At 35.5% G+C, this 22,665-nt stretch overlaps 3 protein-coding genes across 4 annotated transcripts; 1 reads left to right on the top strand and 2 right to left on the bottom strand.

Moving 5' to 3' along the window:
- Positions 1–2,920: 2,920 nt before the first annotated feature.
- LOC125841398 (uncharacterized) lies at positions 2,921–7,086 on the top strand. The gene is made up of 3 exons (XM_049520517.1): positions 2,921–4,269; positions 5,788–6,046; positions 6,474–7,086. Exons 1-3 carry the CDS (start codon positions 3,137–3,139, stop codon positions 6,651–6,653), a joined length of 1,572 nt encoding a protein of 523 aa, XP_049376474.1. The 5' UTR covers positions 2,921–3,136; the 3' UTR covers positions 6,654–7,086.
- Positions 7,087–8,537: 1,451 nt separating this feature from the next.
- LOC125841416 (60S ribosomal protein L37a) lies at positions 8,538–10,822 on the bottom strand. Its single transcript, XM_049520538.1, has 5 exons — positions 10,709–10,822; positions 10,135–10,174; positions 9,054–9,142; positions 8,850–8,932; positions 8,538–8,775 (listed from the first exon to the last, which is right to left on the bottom strand). The coding sequence occupies exons 1-5, from the start codon at positions 10,709–10,711 to the stop codon at positions 8,712–8,714; spliced, it is 279 nt and encodes a 92-aa protein (XP_049376495.1). The 5' UTR covers positions 10,712–10,822; the 3' UTR covers positions 8,538–8,711.
- Positions 10,823–12,029: 1,207 nt separating this feature from the next.
- On the bottom strand, positions 12,030–22,193 carry LOC125841388 (eukaryotic translation initiation factor 4G-like). 2 transcript variants are annotated; one of them, XM_049520502.1, is made up of 11 exons: positions 22,076–22,193; positions 21,723–21,963; positions 19,926–20,011; positions 18,582–18,704; positions 18,219–18,286; positions 18,044–18,100; positions 16,715–17,519; positions 16,234–16,598; positions 13,369–16,058; positions 12,592–12,783; positions 12,030–12,526 (listed from the first exon to the last, which is right to left on the bottom strand). In XM_049520502.1, exons 2-11 carry the CDS (start codon positions 21,908–21,910, stop codon positions 12,220–12,222), a joined length of 4,881 nt encoding a protein of 1,626 aa, XP_049376459.1. In that variant the 5' UTR covers positions 21,911–21,963; positions 22,076–22,193; the 3' UTR covers positions 12,030–12,219. The 2 variants fall into 2 exon arrangements, with proteins under 2 accessions (XP_049376459.1, XP_049376460.1); XM_049520503.1 differs by having other exon boundaries at positions 12,405–12,526; positions 12,624–12,783.
- Between the last annotated feature and the right edge of the window lie 472 nt (positions 22,194–22,665).

Here is a 22,665-nt window from a genome sequence, read left to right as displayed (position 1 = left end):
CCATCAACACTAGTATCATCCCGAAGCACGAGTTTCAGGTTTTTTTTAGTTAATAAATAACAATAAAAGCATTTTTACCTGTTTTGTTATATTACTTTAATAAATACCTTTTTTATTTAAATTTATATGATATCTTTTCTTTTTAGTCTGTTTTAAATAGAATGTCACATTTCCTTATTGATAACTATTTAATGGTACCAATTTAATTCTTCTCTTTTACATCCCACTTAACACTTTATTGTGAAGGAAAAAAAATAACTAAAAGTAAGCACTTAAGTGACTTTATTAAGGACAATTTCATAAACATAACAAAATCTTCTCTTATTTTTGAAATTTTACGACTAATCAAACGATGTCACATAAATTGAAATGAAAGGTGTATGTTTTTATCATTAATTTGACATGGTTGACGAAGTATTTTTTACATAAATGATTCAGAGAAAAAGAAAAGGAAATAAATTAATTGTAGTGTTATTAAATTGGTATTTCCTTTCTTGACAAGTAATCTTTGATTTTTATAACATTGCATATATGAAAAAAAAATCCAGAAATATTCCGTCCAACACAATATATTTCACCTAACACAATAAACGAATTAAGATTTTGGATTTTGTCAAACCCAAATTATTGAGTTTATAAAATATTATATATCAAAATCCTAATAGATTATGTACCTAACAACACTTATATTTTTTTTAAAAAAAATTATAGTGTATGATGTGTTGACCTGCCCTCGTTGTTATGATGGTAATAGCTTTAATGAATAGCTAAATTAGTTTTAACTTCACCAAATTATAAGAAAAATATTGTTGAGAAAAAGGAAACATTTTGGTGCCAGTTGCAATTGAATTAATTAATCTTGTGATATTTAGTCTATCACGTTAATTAAATACTTTTGCTTTCTTCATGGATGATGTACTCAGATGTCTATTAAAAAACTATAAACTATAAATCGCATAGGTGTTAAATGTGTTATGGGATCCGATTAAATTTGAATTTGCACATTGTAAGGTCTATTTCTGAGGTTTGTGCCAATAGAGTTTCTCATTCTCAGGGACATGAACCCATCCAAAACCTTTAATTAAGGTGGAGAATTCTAACCATCCCGACATAATTCATGTTGGTAAAAGAAACGTGTCAACCAAATGATCTTATCATTTTTCTTTCAAAAAATGATTGTTTTATCACGTGAATTAATACGCTACTTATTTTTTTTAGAGAAGTGTTGAAAACACTCCTGAATTTGACGCAAATTATTAATTCTGTACTCGAACTATTGACAGCCTTAAAAATATCCTTCTACTTGACTAGCTAAACTTAGATACACCACCAATCTACCACATGACATAGCAAGTGGTCTCAAACTCTTGTATGACATGTGACTCTTAATAAAAAAGTGAAGGGAAGTGTTGAATACACCCCTAAATTTGACGAGAATTTAGGGGTGTATTTCACTCATATTGTAAGATCGAGGGGTGTATTTACGTTCAGTTAGTCAAGTAAAAGAGTGTTTTTAAGGTTGTCAATAGTTCAGAAATGAAACTAATAATTCACGACTAGTTTATGAATATTTTTAATATTTTTCTTTATGTATTTATATTGCGTATAATTAAGCCTCAACTAAGAGAAATTAAGGATTTTGAAAATATTTGTGACTATAAAGAATAGATGTTGACTTAGTGCAATTTGATAAAAGGAATCTGTTACATGATTAACGTTTTCATTTTCTTATACGTCTTTTACATATCCTATTAATTATTAATATAATGCGTCTCTATCTTGATTATCTATGGCTTTTCAAACAAAAACTCCTTAATTATAAGAATATGATGTTTCCAACTTTTGATAGTTGCTGCATATTCTATGTACTATAAGATTTAAGAATAAATGAAAATAGATATATCCTTGTTAATGAAGTTGTAATTTTCATGAAGAAAAATTAAAATATAACGAAATAAATATAGGTAGAAGTAAGAATGACGCCCTTGCGACATCCTAGTTCTACCATGGATACCGCCAAAGATAGGGCGGTAATTGCCTATTAATGAGAGGTTTTGAGTTTCGAAAACAAAGTAGCATTTAATAGGAAGCACACTTTTTTCTAAAGTAGAATTTTCTTACATGAACTTTACTTTAAGAATTGATTTTCAACGCAAATTTAAATTAATCGAGTTCTTAAAATAAATAAAAACATCTAAAAAGAAAAATGACTAATACTAGAATTTTTGATCACCTAGCAGTTATTATAGGAAAAATTAGAGTAGCTAGAGTATAACTTTATTATCAAAAATACCAATTAATCGATCACTAACATCTTTCAAATAAGCATACACTCAATATCTTTCTATTAACATCTTTCTTATAAGATATCAAAATTCTTAACCAAGATAAGATAATAATAACATAGTTACACTCTTGCAGAGTATGACAATCAAGGAATTTACACTAGGAAGTAGCCAACATCAACTATCATTTTTAACTAATAATATTTGAGTCAACTTGCGCGCACCTCAATTATTTCATTAAGTATAAATTACTTCATACCAACACAAATATCGAATAACTTTATCCACTAAAACTTATGTAGATCGGAGGAAATCACTTAACTTCTCTCATATCTACTGCGATTCAAACCTTAATCTCTAAAGTTCACTCATTTTATCAATCGTTACCTTAAGAATTTCTTGACATTAGGTAGTATAACATTAGGGACTAGTTTACATTTCTTCTATCATTTAGGTACCTATGGTAACATTTTCCCAAACATTTTGGTGCAAAGAAGAAATATTTGAGTTTGGGTAATAAGTAATAACCAAAGCTCAATGGCCAAATAGTAAATGTAACCAATATTATGGGTTTATATTTAAATATAAAATATAAATAAAAATAATAAATCCCATTATCCAACCTTCAATTTTTTTTGCTTCTGCTTTAACCCCACTTTGGGTCTTGTTTCTTGGAAAAAAAAAAAAAACCAAATACAATAATCTTTAGACCGCCATTATCAAAACCAGAAAACTTGTAAAAGCACAAATACCCACAGAAGAAATAGATCACAAATCTTTATAAGAATTGAAAAAAATTTGAACTTTTTGAGTTGAAAAAACAAAAAGTTTCCATTTTTAGCTTACGTTAAATGCATCAGAAGAATCTTGAAGTTCAGATAGGTCAAGAACACAGTGACCTTTCATCCAATTTCATCTCTTCCAATCAAAAACAATATCAAAATCCAATCTTTACCTCAAATCAGTCAACCCCATCTGAGAATTTTTGCAAGATTAATCTCCAAATCAAGATCCCATCACCAGATTCTTCAACCAATCAGATTCACTTTAGGGATGAACCTATTTGCCAGAATCAATCACCAGGAAAAACCCTTTTGTCAACACCTCATAAAAGGCCAATAATGTCTCAAAGTTCTAATCTTTATCACTCCCCAACCCCATCTTCATCTGTTAACAAACAAGTACAACACAATCATTTCAAATCTACTGTGTTGAAGTCTAGCTCTTCATCAAATCAGTCTTTTCTATGTCCTTGTTCTATCCCTGTGTTGTTAGCTACAAAAAGGATCACTTTAAGGCTCCTTCATCACTCTTGTCATGCTTCTTGGATTAGAGTCCATTTGAAGCTTTTTATATTGTTGTCTTTGCCTTCTCTTTACTTGTTGACTTCAACTCAGTACTGGGGTTCTTTTATTTACTTTCTGTTTATTGTTGCTGTAATTGCTTTTCTTGTGGTTTCACTTTGTGTTGCTCTCCCTTGTGTTCCTTCTATCCGCATATTTCTTGCTAGAACTTTGTCTATCAATCTTCATTCATCACCTACTGCCTCAAAGTCTAGACCTTCAGTTGTTTGGTCAATTGGTTCAAAGCCGAAACAAGAAAGGAAACCAGTTTCAGGTTGTTGGGTGCAAGTTTACAGTAATGGTGATGTGTATGAGGGTGAATTTCATAAAGGGAAATGCTCAGGAAGTGGGGTTTATTACTATCGTTTGAATGGGAGGTATGAAGGTGATTGGATAGATGGAAAATATGATGGATATGGGGTTGAAACGTGGTCGAAAGGGAGCAGGTATAGGGGGCAATACAGGCAGGGATTGCGACATGGAGTTGGGATGTATAGGTCTTATACTGGGGATCTATATGCTGGGGAATGGTGTAATGGGCAGTGTCATGGATATGGGGTTCATACTTGTGAAGATGGAAGCAGTTATACAGGGGAGTTTAAGTGGGGTGTCAAACATGGATTGGGTCATTATCATTTCAGGTAACCACTTGAGGGCATTTGCAACTGTTTCTTTTTGGATTTCTAGTTATTAACTTGATGTTCTCTTCAAGTATGTTTGTGTGTGTGCGCGCTTCGATTATCGCATTATTTTGTTGTCATTACTATTCTTTCCTATGTATGTTGTGTACTGCTCTTCATTTCACATTATTTCATTGTTGCTACTGCTCTCATTTTTGCATTTCCTTACTGCTTGGAAATGCTTTATTTTAAGTTGAGGGTCTATTGGAAACAACCTCTCTATCTTGTAGAAGGTAGGGGTACGGTATGCGTACATTCTACCCTCCCCAGACCCCACTTGTGGCATTACACTGGGTTTGTTGTTGTTGTTATTCTTCAAGTAGAGCTTTTGTGTTCATGTGAATTCTCAATGGCTAAGGCTTAGTATTTTCACTTGTTTTTCTCAAAATTTGGGTTATATGTGCTTGGGCTACATTTGCCTTGTCCTTAATCATGTCAGATTAGAGATCTTTTTGAATTTTCCTTGTAGCATCTAGAATTCATGCACATTCCAAGAGCTACATTGTTGGCTCAATTGGTTCAAGTTTTGTTGGGATAGTTCCATATTTTTGACATGCACAATAGGAAACATAATTTTGTATCAAGTATTTCTTTGTCTTAGCTTCAGTGTACTTGCTTATCGGTGCTCTAGGGTATATAGTGACTATACTAAGTAATATGTTCAAGTTCCCACATACATTATGGATCATGATGCATTTAATTATTATAAATGTGAGGATAAGCAACGTGTAAAGTTTAAGATATTAAGTTATTAACCTACACTTTAACGCTCAATAAAAGACATTCTTCGAGGACCAAGAACAGGCAATAACTGCAGTACCCTGAACTGGCTTTTGTGAAATCACCAGCTGCCTCTTCATGTTGAGGTTAGTTCAACTTGGAGTTATCCTGTTGAGCTGCCTCTTCATGTTGAGGTTAGTTCAACTTGGTGGTATTCTGTTGCTAATACTTGATTCCTCTATGTTAGGGTATCTTTCTTGCTTAGCTTCTTTGTCTGCTCCAGTCCAAGGAGTCTACTTTCAGGATTCTTTTGCTGACTGCGCATGAGGAGCCTGGAATTCCATGGTTTCTTCTGTTGTCATTTCTCACCCTCTTTTCTCATGTATTATTCAAATGAATAAACACACTCTTATCACTCAATTGGATAGCTGCTTGCTTAGTTAGGTTTAGATTCTTGTTTTTATGTAGCACTCAGTATAACTCAAGATAGTTAATGGGTGGGGAGAGGGAAGTGGCCAACCAAGCCAAGCCATGTTAGCATAAACAAAGATGACTGGATGGCATCGTGGCAGCCCTCGGAATTATAAACATGGATAGTCATGTTAATGAGGGGAAGCCAAATTGTTTTGACCCATGTTCATTCTTTCTTGTGATCTGTCTTACTCTTGTATTTCTTTTCTTTTCTCTGTTCTCTTTCTTGGGAGAATATCAGTGCATGTGTATCTTCTCACCAGTCTGTTGATTTGCATGACCATGCAGAAATGGGGATACATATGCTGGAGAGTATTTTGCAGATAAGATGCATGGTTTTGGAGTATACCACTTTGGAAATGGACATCGCTATGAAGGAGCCTGGCATGAGGGGAAGAGGCAAGGGTTTGGCATTTACACTTTCAGAAATGGGGAAACTCAGTCTGGTCACTGGCAAAACGGGATTCTGAATGTTTCAAGTAGTCTTGGCACCCTTCCAGGATCTCCTTCTGCAATTGACCATTCTAAAGTGCTTCATGCAGTCCAGGTAATAATCTTGTTTCCTGATCATAGTAGGATGTTGTAGGGACATTGAAGAAAATGTATAAGTGGCTGGAAAAAGTACGGACTTCGCCATTGTTCACAATTGGAAATTTAGTTTGAACTTGTACTGATAGAGCTTACACAAACCACCTCTAAATTAGTTGACAGTTCTTACAAAATGGCCCTTCTTTTTTTCCCTTTTTAAGAAACCAGGCTGCAAATATATTTCCAAAATTTGGTTCCTCCCATTGCTCTCTCGTTTCAACAGTTCTGTATTTCCTTTTTTGACTGTGTTTCTGGAGAGGGTGTTCTGGCGGAAGCTTCTAATCCCCCTTTTTGAAGCTTCAGCAATGCCTCAATGTGCTCATAAATTTGGCTGTGTTTATTATCTCTACCTCAATGTGCTCATAAATTTTCTTCCTCGTTCTTAGGAAGCAAGACAAGCTGCTGAGAAAGCTATTAATGTGCCAAAGGTGGATGAAAGAGCAAAACGAGCTGTTTCTTCTGCCAACAAGTCCGCCACTGCAGCAAGAGTAGCAGCTGTGAAAGCTGTCCAAAACCAGATCCATCAGAATGGAGACAGTTGCCATTCACCATTATCAGTTGTGTAAACCCCTCGGTTGGCAGAGGCGATGGTTTTGCACTCTCTCAACGGTCTTGTTTTTAGATACAGAGACCGAAACTACCAGGGACCAACTTGGAACCACAACAGGCAACGAGCTGATTGAGGAGCAAGTTTATCGTGTCCCTTTCATTAGGCCTTTACTAATATGCATATATAGTGCGCCCTCTTATAGGAGCTAAGAGCGCAACCAAAAAAAAAAAAAAAGACTGCAGATGTAAGTAGGTCGTTTATCTTTTCTTTTTGTTGTTGCTGTCCAGTAAGTGTAGATAGTTTCCTGTTTTCTGTGTTTTGCCATAAGAGAATGGCCAAGTTTCTAAGCTTGTATCTCAACACCGGTGCTGTGTTGTGTTGTATAAAGTAATAGTAACTAAACATATGCTGTATTAACAAATGACTTTATAAATTTTGTTTCATCAGCATATCCAGAATTTTAAGTCGATAGGTGGAAAGTATCATTCCACCCTTGGGACGGAGCTAGATAGGCTTGAGGAGGTTCATCTGAACTTCACTTATTTTGGTGAAAATTTTGAATCCGTTCCACTACTCCTTTAGTAGGAACTAGGTTGACTTGAGGTCAGATAATCAAGTAGCCAAAGTAGTGTTCAGTAGCAGGGAACATTCCCACTATAACTAAGGCTTTGTGACTTTCAATAATTGGTGGGGAAGGGGAAAATAGCTTTAGCCACTTAATCAAAACACAGTTCTAAAATGAATGATATTTTTCTTTATTAATAGTAAATTATTATTTTCTTCGTCTCAAAATATCTATCGTTTTTTCACTTTACATGCTCCTTGAGAAATATAATTAGAAGGAATTTTTTACCACATTAACCTTATTTATATATGCAAGTTATAATATATCTCCATTAAATATTTTTGTTCTTATATTTAACTCGTTAAAAGGCAAACAAATGAGTCTGAAATTTGGAGATAAATCCTAATGCGTAATCAATAACTAAATGTTATAGAAAGACAATAATCAAAGAAGATTTGTTCGATTCGATATCTTAACAACAATTAGTACAAATTCTGATGAAGAAAAGGGGTTATCTTTTCTTCAACTCATAGTTCTTCGACTTAGTTTCTGATGGAGAAAATGAGATTATCTTTTCAAAGAGAGAGAATGGGTAAATGGGAATGGGTAAATGAGTATTGGGTTCTACGGGTTATCCTCTAGGGGGTCGGGGCATTGGGTTAAAAATAGGGAATGGGTTTTTTAATTTTTTTTTGGGTAATTTGGGTCAATTTTGGGCTTTCCATCAAATGAGAGGTAAATATGGTGAAATTAGTAACGGGAGGGGTAAAATTAACTTCATTTTAACAGCAAAGATAAAGTCAAACAATAAACCAAAATTGAGAGGTATTTTTGACCCTTTTCCCTTTATTTAATTTATATGTAATCTCCAATAATGAGTATATCATTTGCCAAGGTCACCTTGTCAACATATCAATAGAAATGGGTAAAAAGTCTAAGTGAACAGCTTGGAATAAACTATATTAACAACTTCAAGAAGTGACAACACTCCATAATCAAAGACTTTGTAGTCTTAAAGCAAAATTATACTAATGATAAAATGAAAAATGAAAAAAGAAAAAAGTTTATCTTATCTTGAACTTCTATAACAACAAATAATTTGAGATGACAATTTTTCAAAAGAAAACGACATATAATTTGAGACCAAGGGTATAACATAAATTGAAACAAAAAAAGTACAATGATTTTAAAAAACTGAGCTAAACTTCCTCCTTTCAGTGATTTGCAAAGTATCAGTTTAGTACTACCAATTACGTCAAATTTCAACCAGCAACGAAGCCTTTGCCTTTCAGTAGGCATAAAGAAGTAATGGCAACAAAATGCATCAGTGAATAATTGTCTGAAAAACACAGTTTTATACTAATGGCTAATTGAGATGGTTCAGAACATCATAAAGTACTCAAATTGAAAAACATGTCTGATCTCACAACATAAAATACTCAAAATTGAAAAACATGTCAAAATAAGTAGACACATAATAAGCTGCACCGCCAGAAGGGGACAATTGCTTTAACTCTCAGTCTGCTCCCTCAGTCTTCGGATTGTACTCCTAACTGTAACAGCACTCGCGGTGCTATTGAAAAGGAAATACAGATTAGTTATTGACACACAAAAAGGGAAAACAATAGAAGTTGAGAGAGTAATTACTTCAATGTGTAAGCACCACCGGCTTTGACTTTGCCGCAATCTTTGCAACCCCAAATTCCCACTGCTTTCCTCTTTACTGCATACTGCATAACAAGTATATATATATATATGGCGAGAATCCTAAACTTAAGAACTCTTTATAATACAACAGTAATCCAAATGCAGCCAAGAAAACTATTATACTGCACAGAGCCAGGCCCATACCTTTCCACAAAACTCACAGAAGTACTTGCTGTGCTGGCTAACCTCCATCTTCTTAATCTGCTTACGCAGACTGGCACCATAACGGGTACCTAAGCGTAGAAGGCAAGCGAATCAGAAACATAAATGTAAAGACAAGAAAACAGAAGCTTTTCAATAGTTCAGTTATGCAACTGCAATAGATGAAAAGGGCCATTTAAAGAACTGATTCCAGCTCATGGGCATACTGTTATCAACAAAATTTAAGTTGTCAGGTTGCAAAACCATATACATCTAGCCTGACCCACAATCCCACATAACCATTCATTTCAGACATCTAATCCAGGCATAAAATAGAACATGCTTGATTAACAGTAACAATCAGCAGCTCAAACTTAAGGGAAACAAACATCTGCTCACTATCAATACCATCTATTTCAGTGTTAATGACACAGCCTAAACAGAAACATCTAAGCAAAACTTCAAAAGGATAAGCAAAGCTAGGAGATATAACTTTAAGTTTAGATTGGATGCCCATATGCAACACTCATCTCATCATCATATTTCTCTATATACTATTACAAGCCTCAAAACTGCAGAATTCACGAAGTCTCTATTTACTCCATCATCTCCTACTATTACTATTATCATTTTTTCTTAAGCTTGAAGAATTTTTTAAAGATATTCTATAATAATTTATCTGTGCTCCATACTTACAATTCAAACTAAGAAAATTACATACTAATAGGAACCTACAGTTTGCAGACAATTTCTCCTAACAAGATATCATAAGTGTATTGGATTTGAAGGACTCCAATATGCCTTGCTAATGTAGCAAAAAACAATTTAAAGGAATGGTAGAATGAATCAAACTCTAACCAAGCAGATCAGATAGAGAAATTAAATCACTTGATCAAATTTAGTTGTTAAATTACTAGAAAGCGCCTTGAGGCTAACAATAATACCAAAACATATAGAGAAATTCAACCACTTGATCATATTTAGTTGTTAAATTACTAGAAAGCACCGTGAGGCTAACAATTGTACCAAAACATATCCTCATCGCCGCAAAACGCAAGGTTCTAAAATGAGCTGTAATACTTACCATACTTTCCAACGATTCCAGCCTTCTTGGTCCTCTTAGTCTGCAGCAAAAATAGCACATTTCACATTAAAACTAGCTGCAACTTTTACTCAAGTTCAATGTGCTAATGCTGTCTACACCATCCCATCTCCCTATCATAGAGTAGACTAAACAACTCTACCTATTCACAACCTCCACACAAATTGTATTTGCATTTGTTATTATCTCAATATATTCTACTGAGAGTTTCTATTAAATGAACAATTGAAACATATACTACCATTTGCTTTTCCGGGTTAACAAATATTACAACCAAATTACCAATAAATCATAGACTATACCCATTTCCCAAAAAAATGAAATATTTGGCATTCTCCAATAACATTCAATAAACCTCATGAATAGCTCTAACAGACTATAACCCAAAAAACAATTCCACACAACAATTCGACCCTTTTCATTATAAACCAAAAAAACGCAAAAACTAAAAGGAAACAGCTTCATTGAACAAATAAAAACAGTTTTTTTGACACTTTGAACAAATAAAAACTCAGATTTAACAAGTTAAGCATAATGCATAGAGGAAAAAGTGTACCATTTTTTACTGTTGATGGAGGATTTGGAGCGGCCGCTTCTGAAGGGTGATAAGAGCAAAAGAAAAACTAGGGTATTTTTTTGTAGCGTCAAAAGAAGTATAATTAGTTGCATTGTAGACAAGATTCGGCCCATTATTTGTTATCTTCGGGTTGACCCGAATCTGTAAACCATCTTGGGCCTGTTGAACTATTTTTTGGAAAACCCTAATTTTAACCAAGTTGGACAATTCTGTAAATTGCATCACTTCCGCTTAAACTAAAAAATAACCCGCAGATGTATGATATATGCATAATTGTGTGTAATGAGTGCATGAATAGTATTCCACGGGATGTTTGTGAAAAAATCCCTTAAAATTTTATATTTCAGTGAAGTAATTTGGTAGGTGTTCCGCGATAGATTTTAAATAGTTTTCACTTTATTTGAAATTTATTAAGTTGAATTTGATTATAATTTTTATGAAAATATTTGAAATAATTTACATGTTTGATTGAACTTTTTCTATTAAAAACAAACATGAAATGTGATTCGTACCCTATAATTTCTAAAAGTCATCTTATTTGACTAATTCACAAACAAACTCACTATTGTCATAAATTGGACCTCATATTTGAGCTACTATATGCTACACTTGTCAAATTTTAAATACTATTAGAAAGATCCATTGGTACAAAAAATCAACAACTCGTGTAACTAGTTGTTCACTAAGATTTTCTCCCACATTTGGTGCACAATCTCTACATTTTTTGATACGATCGTTGAGTTGCCAATTTCTTATCTAATAATCTCTACATTTAAACTGTTGAATACAATCTGTTTTAGGAACTAAAAAGGTTTTATGTCAAATTTTACAAACTTAATTCCCAAGTCAATTTATTTATCAATCTTCATATGGTAAATATATTTGTGCTCCACTTAGGCTTATGTGCATTTACATACTAATAAGTAATAACACACCGGACAGACACCTATGTAATAACATTAGATACTTTGATGCATATATATATCATTTTTTTTATATAAAGACGGTGTCCGAACCAACTTATGTACACTTCTAATCATCCGTTTAGTACCTACTACCTCCCCACCAAGGTTCAAAAACAAAAGGGGAGGTGGTTTCATTGAGTTTAATTCAGAAGTGAGAATTGGTTGTAATTTGGGGGGGGGGGGGGTTAGGATTATCGCCAAGGGCGTGCACCTTGATTAAAGTATCTGCTACCTCCCACCAACACAGGTACAAAATAACCCTGTCCACTAAGGCTTGGACATAAGTGAAGAAATTACCTAGAACATTAAACTATCTTGGAAAACACCTAGCCCAGTAAACCAAATTGATATATGCTTCACAAAGTTGATATCAACAGTCACGTATACATGCCTAAGCATTACACAAAATATTCTGCATATTCAGTTGTCCTGCTTCTGCATTTGTTCTTAGGTAAAACAATGAATAACCATTAACCAGGTCGAAAACAAAAGGTTATTGTCACCACCTAATGATTAAAAAATGGTTCATTTGGACAGAACAGGTGGTCTAAAATCTTCCAACTGTGTGCTGGACGCATTGCAGATATCTTTCAAGGCTGATTCTCCCTTCTCTGATCTTATAAGGTCAAATGTACTTTCAAGAACTTCGTATCCCAATCCAGTTTGCAGAAGATGACCAGATTCCTCGCCACCATGTTGTATAAGATATCCTGCTTCTTTCAGAGAGATCACATTTTCACTGATTAATCTACCGAAAATGTGACCAAGAAATACAGCTGCTTTTGGAGCATCAGTAGCTTCGTCCTCCAAAGTAGCTAAAACTGATTCAAACCTGTTAAGAGTAAGAAAATTATAAGAAAGAGTAGGATGGCATTAGAAAAGAAATAGTCAGCTTACCCCTTAATGAGATGTTTGGTTTCCAGTACCACCTTTGACTTCGTAAGACTGATAAGAAGCCGAGCAAGAAGATCCCTGTCCCTTTCTTTCCTCTGAAATGAGTCATTTACCCATATTGATAGCATCATTGGATGAAAGCTTGGTGAGTTCAATTCTCCAATGCGTAGAACAACTTCGTCCTCATCAACTGCACTGGAACCAGAAAATCACACGGATTATAAGTTTATAACTGTAAAAGGTGTGTATAGGAAGAGCAGGATTTTGAGATTATCCAAATGAAATCCTTGAATGGATCTTCTCTCATGTAGTCAAACAGAATGAAAGAATAACTCCATGTACATTATGTAAATGTTGTTAGTAGTTTTCTTTGCTACGAGTTTCTTAAAAATGTAGGCTCCCTGAATGTGAAGCTACAATCATAGAAGTAATTTTCCTTACTAAAATAACTTTCACGTTACAGATATGTGCAACAAATACTTGATCGCATTAATAACACTGGGGCATAAAGTCTATAGAAGTTATCATATCTCAAGAATGTAAACTTCATAATTAATTAGCCGGACTTATCATTTCCTTCATATGGTTCTTTTACACTCTTGCTATGATGCAGATTCTGAAAAAAGTCCTCAAGTTGTAATCTTTCTTTACATTTTTTAATCGGTAATGCACTTGTCACTTGTATATTTTTCAACACAACTCCTTTCATGGATTCACCGTAAAAGAAAGGGTTAGCAATTAGGGTGTGGAAAAATTAAACAATGACGAGAGAAATTATACCTGTAAAATTCACAAATAGCTGCAATCGACATTTCTCCAAGACGTTCTTCAGACCATATCGTTCCTGGTGAATTTGACGCTGGTGGTTCGGCAGATCTCCCAAAAGGACGATTTGTATTTGTTAATTCTTTTTCTGCATAATGTGCGTGCTCATGTTGGTTTGGCCGAGCATAATTAGCAGTAGGCTTCACAACTGTCCCTGGAGCATATTTGGATATTGATTCTTGTCTTGAGTTGTATGGTGACCACCCACCTGCACCAGCAGTCACGGGACCAGCAGAATGCATTGCTTGACCCCTGAAAGGCGTTCCCCTTCCGGGGCCTCCCCGTGGACCAAGGCTCATTGTTTTATTATCATCAATAGATCGCTGTGGCATGGCAGCTGATGATGTCCTACTCTCATGTGGATGTTTAGCTTCTAACCTGCAATCCTGGCTTCCAACTCCACGATTTTGTGATGGTATTCCATGAAATGGAGTCATCTGAGGAGCTGGAGAAGAAAACATGGATGGACGAGGACTTAAATCTGCAGGCTGCCCTCTTCTAGCAGAGGAAACAGTGCATGAACCACGAGGGGACCGACCAACCTGAGCTCGACGTTCTTGCACAGCATCTCTTCGCACTTCCTCTATTTTTTTAGGGCCTTCTACTTTTCTTCTTTGCTGCCACTTATTTTTTCTCAAATCAATAATATCCATCAACATAAACCTCACCCTAGTAGACAAATCTGTATTGTTAGCCATTGTCGTCATCATATCAAAATACGCGTCCATGTAATCCTTTGCCTTGGAATGGTCGATCATTCCTCCTATAGTGCTCATAAGCTTGCAGAGAGACTCAATATCTTCCTCATCTGGAGTCTGGTACTGCCCCAGCAATTTCTGGATGCACTCATGCATTATCCTCTCTGTAAGCATCTTCTTCTTGTATAATTCTCCAATCAATCTGATGTTACCTAACATCCTTCTTCGTGTTTGTAACCTCATCTCCTCTCTCTTTCGCTCTGACAGCTTTACCGCTCCATCCTCTTCCAAACTGTCGGCTTCTGCTTCTTCTCTTTCACCTCTCTCAAACTCCTCCTGGCATTTATCAAGGAGCAGTCTCTTGAAGGTTATTTTCTGATTGTCCTCCACAAAATCAGGAAGTTCCCCGGCTAGATGATAACAAAAATTTGCATACATCTCACAAAATGTTGGCTCCATTAGAGCTTTGTCAAATATCTGCGAAATGACACCAGCAAGAGTGGTAGCACTATCAATATTAACCTCCTTTACTTGCTCAAACAGCTTCTCAAAATTTTGTGGCGTTAGCTTGTTGAGGATAGCTTTCAAGTGTCTACGTTTTGCCTCTTCTGCATCAGTCACTTTGCGTATCTCATATTTCTTGTCAGCTTTGTGCATAACTTGCAGTGGAGAGTGAGAAGGAAATGAACCTTTTCGGGAGCCAGAAACCCGCTGCCAGCGGTTGGCATCGGACCGAATATGTTGTATTCCTCCCTGAGAGGCTAATGGCAGCATTGCTCCAGCAGGAAACACAGATACATATTGGCTAGGTGGCTGTCCTTGTAGATTCCTCATATTCTTGTGGTTTCCTCGACCCGGACGAGCACCATTAACATTTCCCCCTTGGTTGATATCAATATGTTGCTCATTGGTCCACCTGCCATCATCTGCCATTCCAGTAGGACGGTTCTCAGACCAAGAAGAGCTGCCTTGTCTGCTATTAATTTGTCCAGGACAGGAGTTTGGACCATTCTTGTTAAAATCTACCCCTTTCGAAATGCTAGAGTTAGGACTCAAAAGGGCCTCCGCCATATGCCACGGAACTTCAAAATTAGCAGGGAGATCACCGAAATGAGAAGAAAGGGTAAGAAGGAAATCTCTTGAGTATCTCATTTGTCCTGTAGTATCACTTCCACCATTTGGATGCCTAAGATTATCATTAACAATTTTATTGTCACCAGAAGTTTCCAACTTTGGAGTTGACATAGCAGCATCTTCCCAGCTGTTTGGTTCACCTGTACTCTTTTTATCTTCATTTGCCGAAAAATCTTCATTGGAACTTGATGATATCTTCCTTGCAGTGAGACTGGAACAACTCTCAACACTTCCTGAAGAAACAGAAGATTGTAGTTTCTCCTTGGGTCCCTTAAATGCCATATAAAGATCAGACGTATCTCCAGCTGCATCAGCTTTCTGAAGAATTTCTCTTCTCTTTTTCTTTCCCCTGGAGTTTGCACTTTTCACCTTATTTGTATGTTTATCCTTTGGACTTGATCCTTGAACACGACGATATTCAGTTTTTGTTTCCTCAGAGACTTTTCCCCTAATTTTGGTATATGATGGAGATGACGGTGAAGTATGAATATGAGAATCCTCATTATACTTTGCTCCAGATGCAGAAGGCAAAACTTCTTTATTATTATTTGTAGCAATAGGCACCACAATTTTAGAAACATTGGAATCTGATAAGGAAGCAGCAGAATGTGACAACTGATGAACCACATTGTTAGTTTCACAGCCCCCTGTGCTTGATACTTGATCCGATGCATTCCTATCATTTGAGTTTCTTTCAATTTGAGTTTCTTTCACTGCTGCTTGGGTTTCTATAGTTACAGCATTTTGACCTTCAGAAATACGGTCTGCTGAATTTGTTGGAGTAGGATTCGATTTGGACACGGAATTTCCTTCCTGATTCATAGAAAGACAAAGTTATGAGAATGCTCAAGTCATGTTTAACTAAATAAGAAATAATCAGAAAAATCAAAGGTCTTCCCTTGCCAGAAAGTAGGCCCTATGGGTAGTTTGAGAGAGACTAGAGATGTGAAGACATGTGGAAACTGCACTATCATAAAAGTAAACATACCTCTCGGAGTTGTTGAGGATGCAATTGGCTTTTCTTTGGAGGGTTCTTCAACTCGGTCTCAACATAATCGACTCCTCGAACATGGTTAACATTGCTTCCTATAGATGTAGCACTACCAGAAGGAGGTATATCGACAGAAATAAGTGATTTGCTTGAGGGTGAAGCAAAAGGTGTTGGCTTGGAGGCAGATTCTGACGCCTCAACAGAGGTTTCTGAGAGAATCCTTGATCCCTCTTCACTAAAGTTAACTCTCAAAGGTGGTTGCAGTGCCTTTTCTGTTTCTGCTGTCTTCATGGAAACTGGATATGAAGACGCCAAAACCTCTCTTCTAACAGAGCCAGGAGCTTGGTTAATTGCCAATTGAACTGAAGTTGGAGAAACAGAAATCACACACATACATTAAAGTTGCAGATAGGAAATAGGAAAAACATATAAATATTTAAAACTACATTCACGAACAAAAGTTAGTAATCTTTCCTACCTGAAGAGTTATATCCTAGTCCGGGAGCGCAGGGAGCCACAAGGGAGTTTGTTATAGGAACTGAAGGAGCGTTTTGTAAGAACATAGGATTCGGGGACATCTGTGGGGAAAAGCTCATAGGGTGAGAGGGACCATAATGCATAGACTGTGATGGTAAGCCCCCAGGATGATGTATTGCCAAGCCAGATGAACCACCATCCAATTTCATGTCAATCTTCTCATCTAGTTTCAACTCTTCATGAGTGTCGGGATGAGTAATTTTAACAGATTTGCGAGAATTAACCTTCCTAACATGCTGCCCAAACTGTGATGGAATCCCAACTCCCATGTTGCCAAATGGAGTGCTCAGCTGATGACCAAATTTAGAAGGGAAGTTCATCATTTGTCCATGTTGCATTGCTCCCTGAAGCTGCATAGGGTGAGGTTGGAGACCAGGGACAAATGGGGGATGCCTAACTTGGTTGGGATTTCCAACTGGGAGTGGCATTGGCATTGGCATTGGGAACGAAGAACAAGGTATTCCTTGATGTTGAACCTGTGGTCCAGGCATTCCGAACTGCACAGGACCATGAGGCTGCAGAAAAGGAGGATTGACTGGAACCCCCGGAAAAGGGAGAGAAGATAACTTGTGCATGCTACCGACAGCCAGAGCTGCTGGAACCTGAACATGAACAGGTAGATCTCTTTCATGATGCTGAGGATCGGGATTTTTATTCATCGGCTTCCCAATGTCCTCTCTTAGCTGCGGCTGATGTGGAGTAGAAGAAGGCAAAAGCTGCAGTGGTCTAAAAGGACTAGATCGTGCCTGCAAAACAGAATGTTGCGTTACCAGAACATCACTTTGGCAATTGAAAGAGCTAGTAAGTAGAAAACACCCATAATATTACTACAAACGTTGTTCTTGAAACAAATAGGGAAAACATGATCTTCCTCGGCTTAAAACAGGTTCAAGTTACGGTTACCATGTACCAATAAGAAAGACAGCTAGACCATGACAATCCCCACAACCAGCTCTCTCTATCACTGAGGAGATACATGCCCAAATTCTGAGAACAGGTTTTTCAATCAACCACATGCGATATTGGAAGAGAAGTTTAATTTGGCAGAAATATATTACTCAAGGCTTTATCTTGATCTATTCAGTCAGAAATAATGCACTAAAACATCAGATAGTAACTAATTTGAGGAGTTGTTCAAGTTTCTCCATGCTATTATCTAGTTTGTGTGAACTTTTTGTGATTTGGTTCATTGAGATGGTTACACAATCCAATCTGAAGTAGTATCTGCAGATAAAACAAACATAAGGAATCACTAGACAGCTTACACTACCTGAATGCGCTTCTGCTCATCCATGTTGGGGGGTGCTGAGTTGGTCCTTTGAGGAATCTGAAGTTTAAGAGAAAAATATCTAATAATAAGTTAAATGTAATCTTTCTTGTTATAGAATAATTCATAATCCCGTAAAGCACATGTAATATATGAATGACGTGTTTATGTATGGTACCTGCATTCCATTCACAAAACCCGGGGTAAAGCTTCCAAATTGAAGAGATACATTTTTAGAAGTGTCATCTGCCAAATACAAACACAGTTCATGGAAGCACAAGTAAATGAAACAACATCGGAGATCCTAAAAATGTTAGCAATACGAAACAAGCAATGCAGATACGCCAGCCCATTGATGTAGGTCCAACTATGTAGTGGGCATAAACATATATGTCCACCGTTCAATTCATTCCCATTTTTACTGAGATTCCACACTCTTGAGTGTCCAATTACAGACATACACAGAATCCATCAAGAGAAAATAGATTGGGATATGATTTAATGTCTAATCACGTACGAACGTTTATGACAGCAAGAATACCTTTGATGGGGGTCTTGGGAGCTGATGGATCCAAATCTGAAGATGTATGTTGAGAAGAAAGAGCACTAGAAACAATTTGGTTATCTTCATGTCTGATTCTATCTGCTGGCTCAACTAACTTATCTGAAGTTAGAGAAATTGAAGATCCTGAAAGCTCAGAATGCATGAAATAATGAGAAAAAATAGCTTCACAGCGATTTATTCTTTCCATTGATTTATTGAAATAACCAATGAAAAAACAGATGAGAGGTATGATGCTTGAAAATAAGGAAAAGAAAGCTGGTGCTTGCAAGAGAACCACACAAAGCAAGATATGAGAAGAACTATATACCCTTGCAGACGCTGATCCACAGATTCCCCAAATCTGATCTCTCCTTTAAGGAATACTAAATGACTTGCCAATTTTCCACTTACCATAACTTATGTACCAAAACCACAACTATAATATATCTAGTACAAGATTCCTCATCATGCCATAAATGAGCAACAATTAGTTTTCTAAAATAGATGTTTAAAATAATTGCAGTCCATATAACCTTTGTAGTAATCTGTTTGTTACCTTTTAAGTTCAAGAAGCATTTATAATGATAAATGTCGTATCCATTGGAAGTGACGAATTAAAGGAAGCATGCTGGAATTGCAGCATCATTTAGAGGCAAACCAGAACAAACAAACAGATGAACAAATAAAAAGAAAACCTAAAGAAGAACGAGAAGAGAAAAAAGTTATACCTGTCTGATCAGCACATTAAGCCCACAAAAGCAACAGTAAGATCTTTAGTATATGCATTGTGTATTCTATTACAAGTTAAAGTAAATCTTTCTCTAGTTAGAAACGTTGTGTTTTCAATTCTGGAAAGGTATATGAACCAGATTTTAAAGAATCTAGATTCAAGATTCGAGATTTTAAGTTCTCCCATTTCAGGATTCCCAAATGGTTCCGTGTGAAGTTGCTACTGGCATATTTTAATTATCTTGATTCATGATTCTTTACCCTAGACCAATGAAGCTTTTCATCATCATTTCGCCTATTAACCTACAGACTCTCAGAACATTTGGACTTCAAAGATCAATGGTTTTACCATATCCTTTTCACTGACGCATCTAGAAAATCCAATAGTAACAAACAAACAAACAAAAAGTTGAAGTGTTCAACATGCATAGGATGTTTCATCAACAGTGATGAAGGGAAACGGCTGTGAAATCTAAAGTGCTTCAAACAAGGCAATATGTTTTTCAGTAAACTAGTATGCAATGCAAATAGGCTAGAAAGAATTTTGATAGTTGTTGACATAAGCACAATTAAGCAGATGAATAGTGAACGGTTAGAGGAAAATTAAAAAACCTGATCCTGAGGTTCTGGCAGGGGCATCATTTTGCACAGCATCAGTCACTTTCAGTGGACCTGTTTCGCCATCAGACTTCTTGAAGCTAATACGAGAAATCATTATAAATGTCAAATTCCATTCAACAGAACAAAGTTCAACAATTATAGAATTTTTTCCATGAGGACACAAAGAAGATGCATGCAGGTGTGACCTAAGCATTATAAATGTCAAATTCCATTCAGGAACAAAGTTCAACCATTATAGAATTTTTTCCATGAGGACACAAAGAAGATGCATGCAGGTGTGACCTAAACATTCAGATGCATGCAGTGTGCAGATTATTACCCGATAAGAAGATCCTCAATAATGAAATAGCTCAATAAGCAAATTAGATGAATAACTTCATGATATAAAGTAATGTTCTAGTCAAGAAACTAAAACAACTCAGAAGCAGTTCAAACTCAACTTCAGCCAACTCATTGAGGCATAATGGAACAATTAGGAGACAAATGGTAATTACGGGATAATGTTTTGCAGTGAATTATGAATTCAGATGAGGGAGCTCGATCACATGCACAGGAAACTATCAAGTTTCCAATGCAAATTGGCAAGAAAAATCAAAACTTAACAGATCTCCTACTTCTTATAAGAGATTAATTCAGTTTTAATCTGCACTTATTGCTGTATTTCCTTTTCTTACTGAGCAAAACAGATTATCTAAAACTATCACCTAACTAAGGTCAAAACTTTTCTTGTATAGTACTCATTTATCATATTCAGAAAAGGCAAAGCTTTGTTTGTTTGACAAACATGCATAAGTACAACAACGACACAATCCCAAACTAGTTGAACTCAATTACCACGAATCATCTACATCCATTCTGCTCTATCTCATCCTGTTTCATTCCACAAATATCCCAATTTATGTGACATCAATACAATTTATTTGAAGACTCAAACAAGTTTTACTTTGACCTTTATTTTTTCGTAAAACATTTTGATCAATTATCAACTACTATGACTTGTAGTACTTCTAACCACAATTTTCAAATGTATAATTTAAAAAAAAAAACTTGAAAAATGTTGGCCCTAAATCACACCAATAAATTAGTTAAATTTACCCTCCTACTCAGTACTCTAAAGCACCACATTTATAATGGGACCAAGTAGGTAGAAGTGTGAAAATTCCATACCTAGGTGTTTGGCCATGAATTTTTTTCTACTTTTTCTGGAGTTACAACAACAACAATATAGCCAACGGTGAGTTCTAGTATAACATATGCCGACCTTATCACTACCTTGTGGAGGTAAAAACGATATTTCCTAAAGGCCTTGGCTCAAGTGCAAAACAAAATGGGGAAAGCCTCGATAAGCACATAATACTTTTTCCGGAGTTGAACTCAGAAAAAACACGTTTGGCTATAAAATTCCTGAATTTTTCTTAATTCAATTCACTTTTTCATAAATTTGAAAAAACCAAAAAAAAACTTTCACTCCAAATCACTCACAAAAAGTCAAAAACAACTCAAATTTTCAAATAGTATCATTTTTTCACTCTAAAAACAAAATTTTTTTTTTTTTTTTTTTACAAATACTCACAATTTCCATGACCAAACGCTATGATAAGTCTCACCCAAAAATTAGTTAATTTCCGTAGAAAATTAAGTAAAAATATATATGCATTAACTTGTGAACCCTGAAAAAACTAATTGACAACTCAGTGGTAAGGAAGGGAAAGAAAATTTAGAACCCCAAACTCCTAATACTGACTCCACCTCTGCTCATACTCCTTTAAAAAAAAAAAAGGAAAATACCTTTGCGTGGTGGGAGAAGAGGAATCGGAATCGGGAGAAGGAGGAGGTAGAACAGAGCTACCACCGCCTTTTCCAGAAGTAACCCGTTGATACTGCGGCTGTGCTGATGGTGAACGACCACCAACTCTACTACTTTTCTTATACTGATTCTGTGATTCACTTTTCTTCTGATCACCCCTGCGCTGCATGTAACCCTCTTTTACCCTTCTCTCTTCAAATTTCTTCGCACATCACATGCACACTAACAAAAAAAGGGCAAAAAATTAACGATTCATCAATTGATCAAAGAGAAATGTAGTGTACGTAATGTATAATGAAATAGAATCCATGCATTATAATATATACATATATACCTGGATTTTGATTTTGCATGTGTTTGAGAAGAAGAATGGGGAAAAACAGATCACAGAGGGAGTGTGTGTTTTACGGAACTGCAACAAAAAAACACTCTGAAAAATTGGAGAAAAAAAAAGGAACAATTTTTTTAAAAAAAAATAATAATGTTAGAAATGAAATGTTTTTGGATCATGATATTGACTATTTCTTTTATTAATTAATTAAATTCGTTTTTTAAACTTTTATATAAAAAATAAAAAACAGTTTAGAAAGGAGTAATACATGAGGGCTATAGATTAGGAGACTCTTTCAAACTCTTTTGCCTAATTTTGGGATCAGATCAATAATTTAGATCTTTGCATGGTTAAATTATTTCTTTACTAAATCACAAGAGATTAATGGAAGTTTATTTTCTTAATTTGGTTGTGTTGGTAATTCAAAGTTGCCAGTTTTTGAAAATTTTAGTGAGGAATTAATCGAATTTGCGAAAGGTTAATAAGACATTTGAATATTAAGAGTGTTTATTTAATTTCTCTATATATGAATGTGTATAGTTTATTTATTTATAAACATAATTAATATAATTAAATTATTGAAAGAATACAAA

Source organism: Solanum stenotomum, chromosome 10, assembly GCF_019186545.1.
Source record: "Solanum stenotomum isolate F172 chromosome 10, ASM1918654v1, whole genome shotgun sequence".
Classification (NCBI taxonomy): Eukaryota; Viridiplantae; Streptophyta; class Magnoliopsida; order Solanales; family Solanaceae; genus Solanum; species Solanum stenotomum.
Note: the sequence above shows the minus strand (reverse complement) of the source record. Positions and strands in the feature narration are given on the sequence as shown.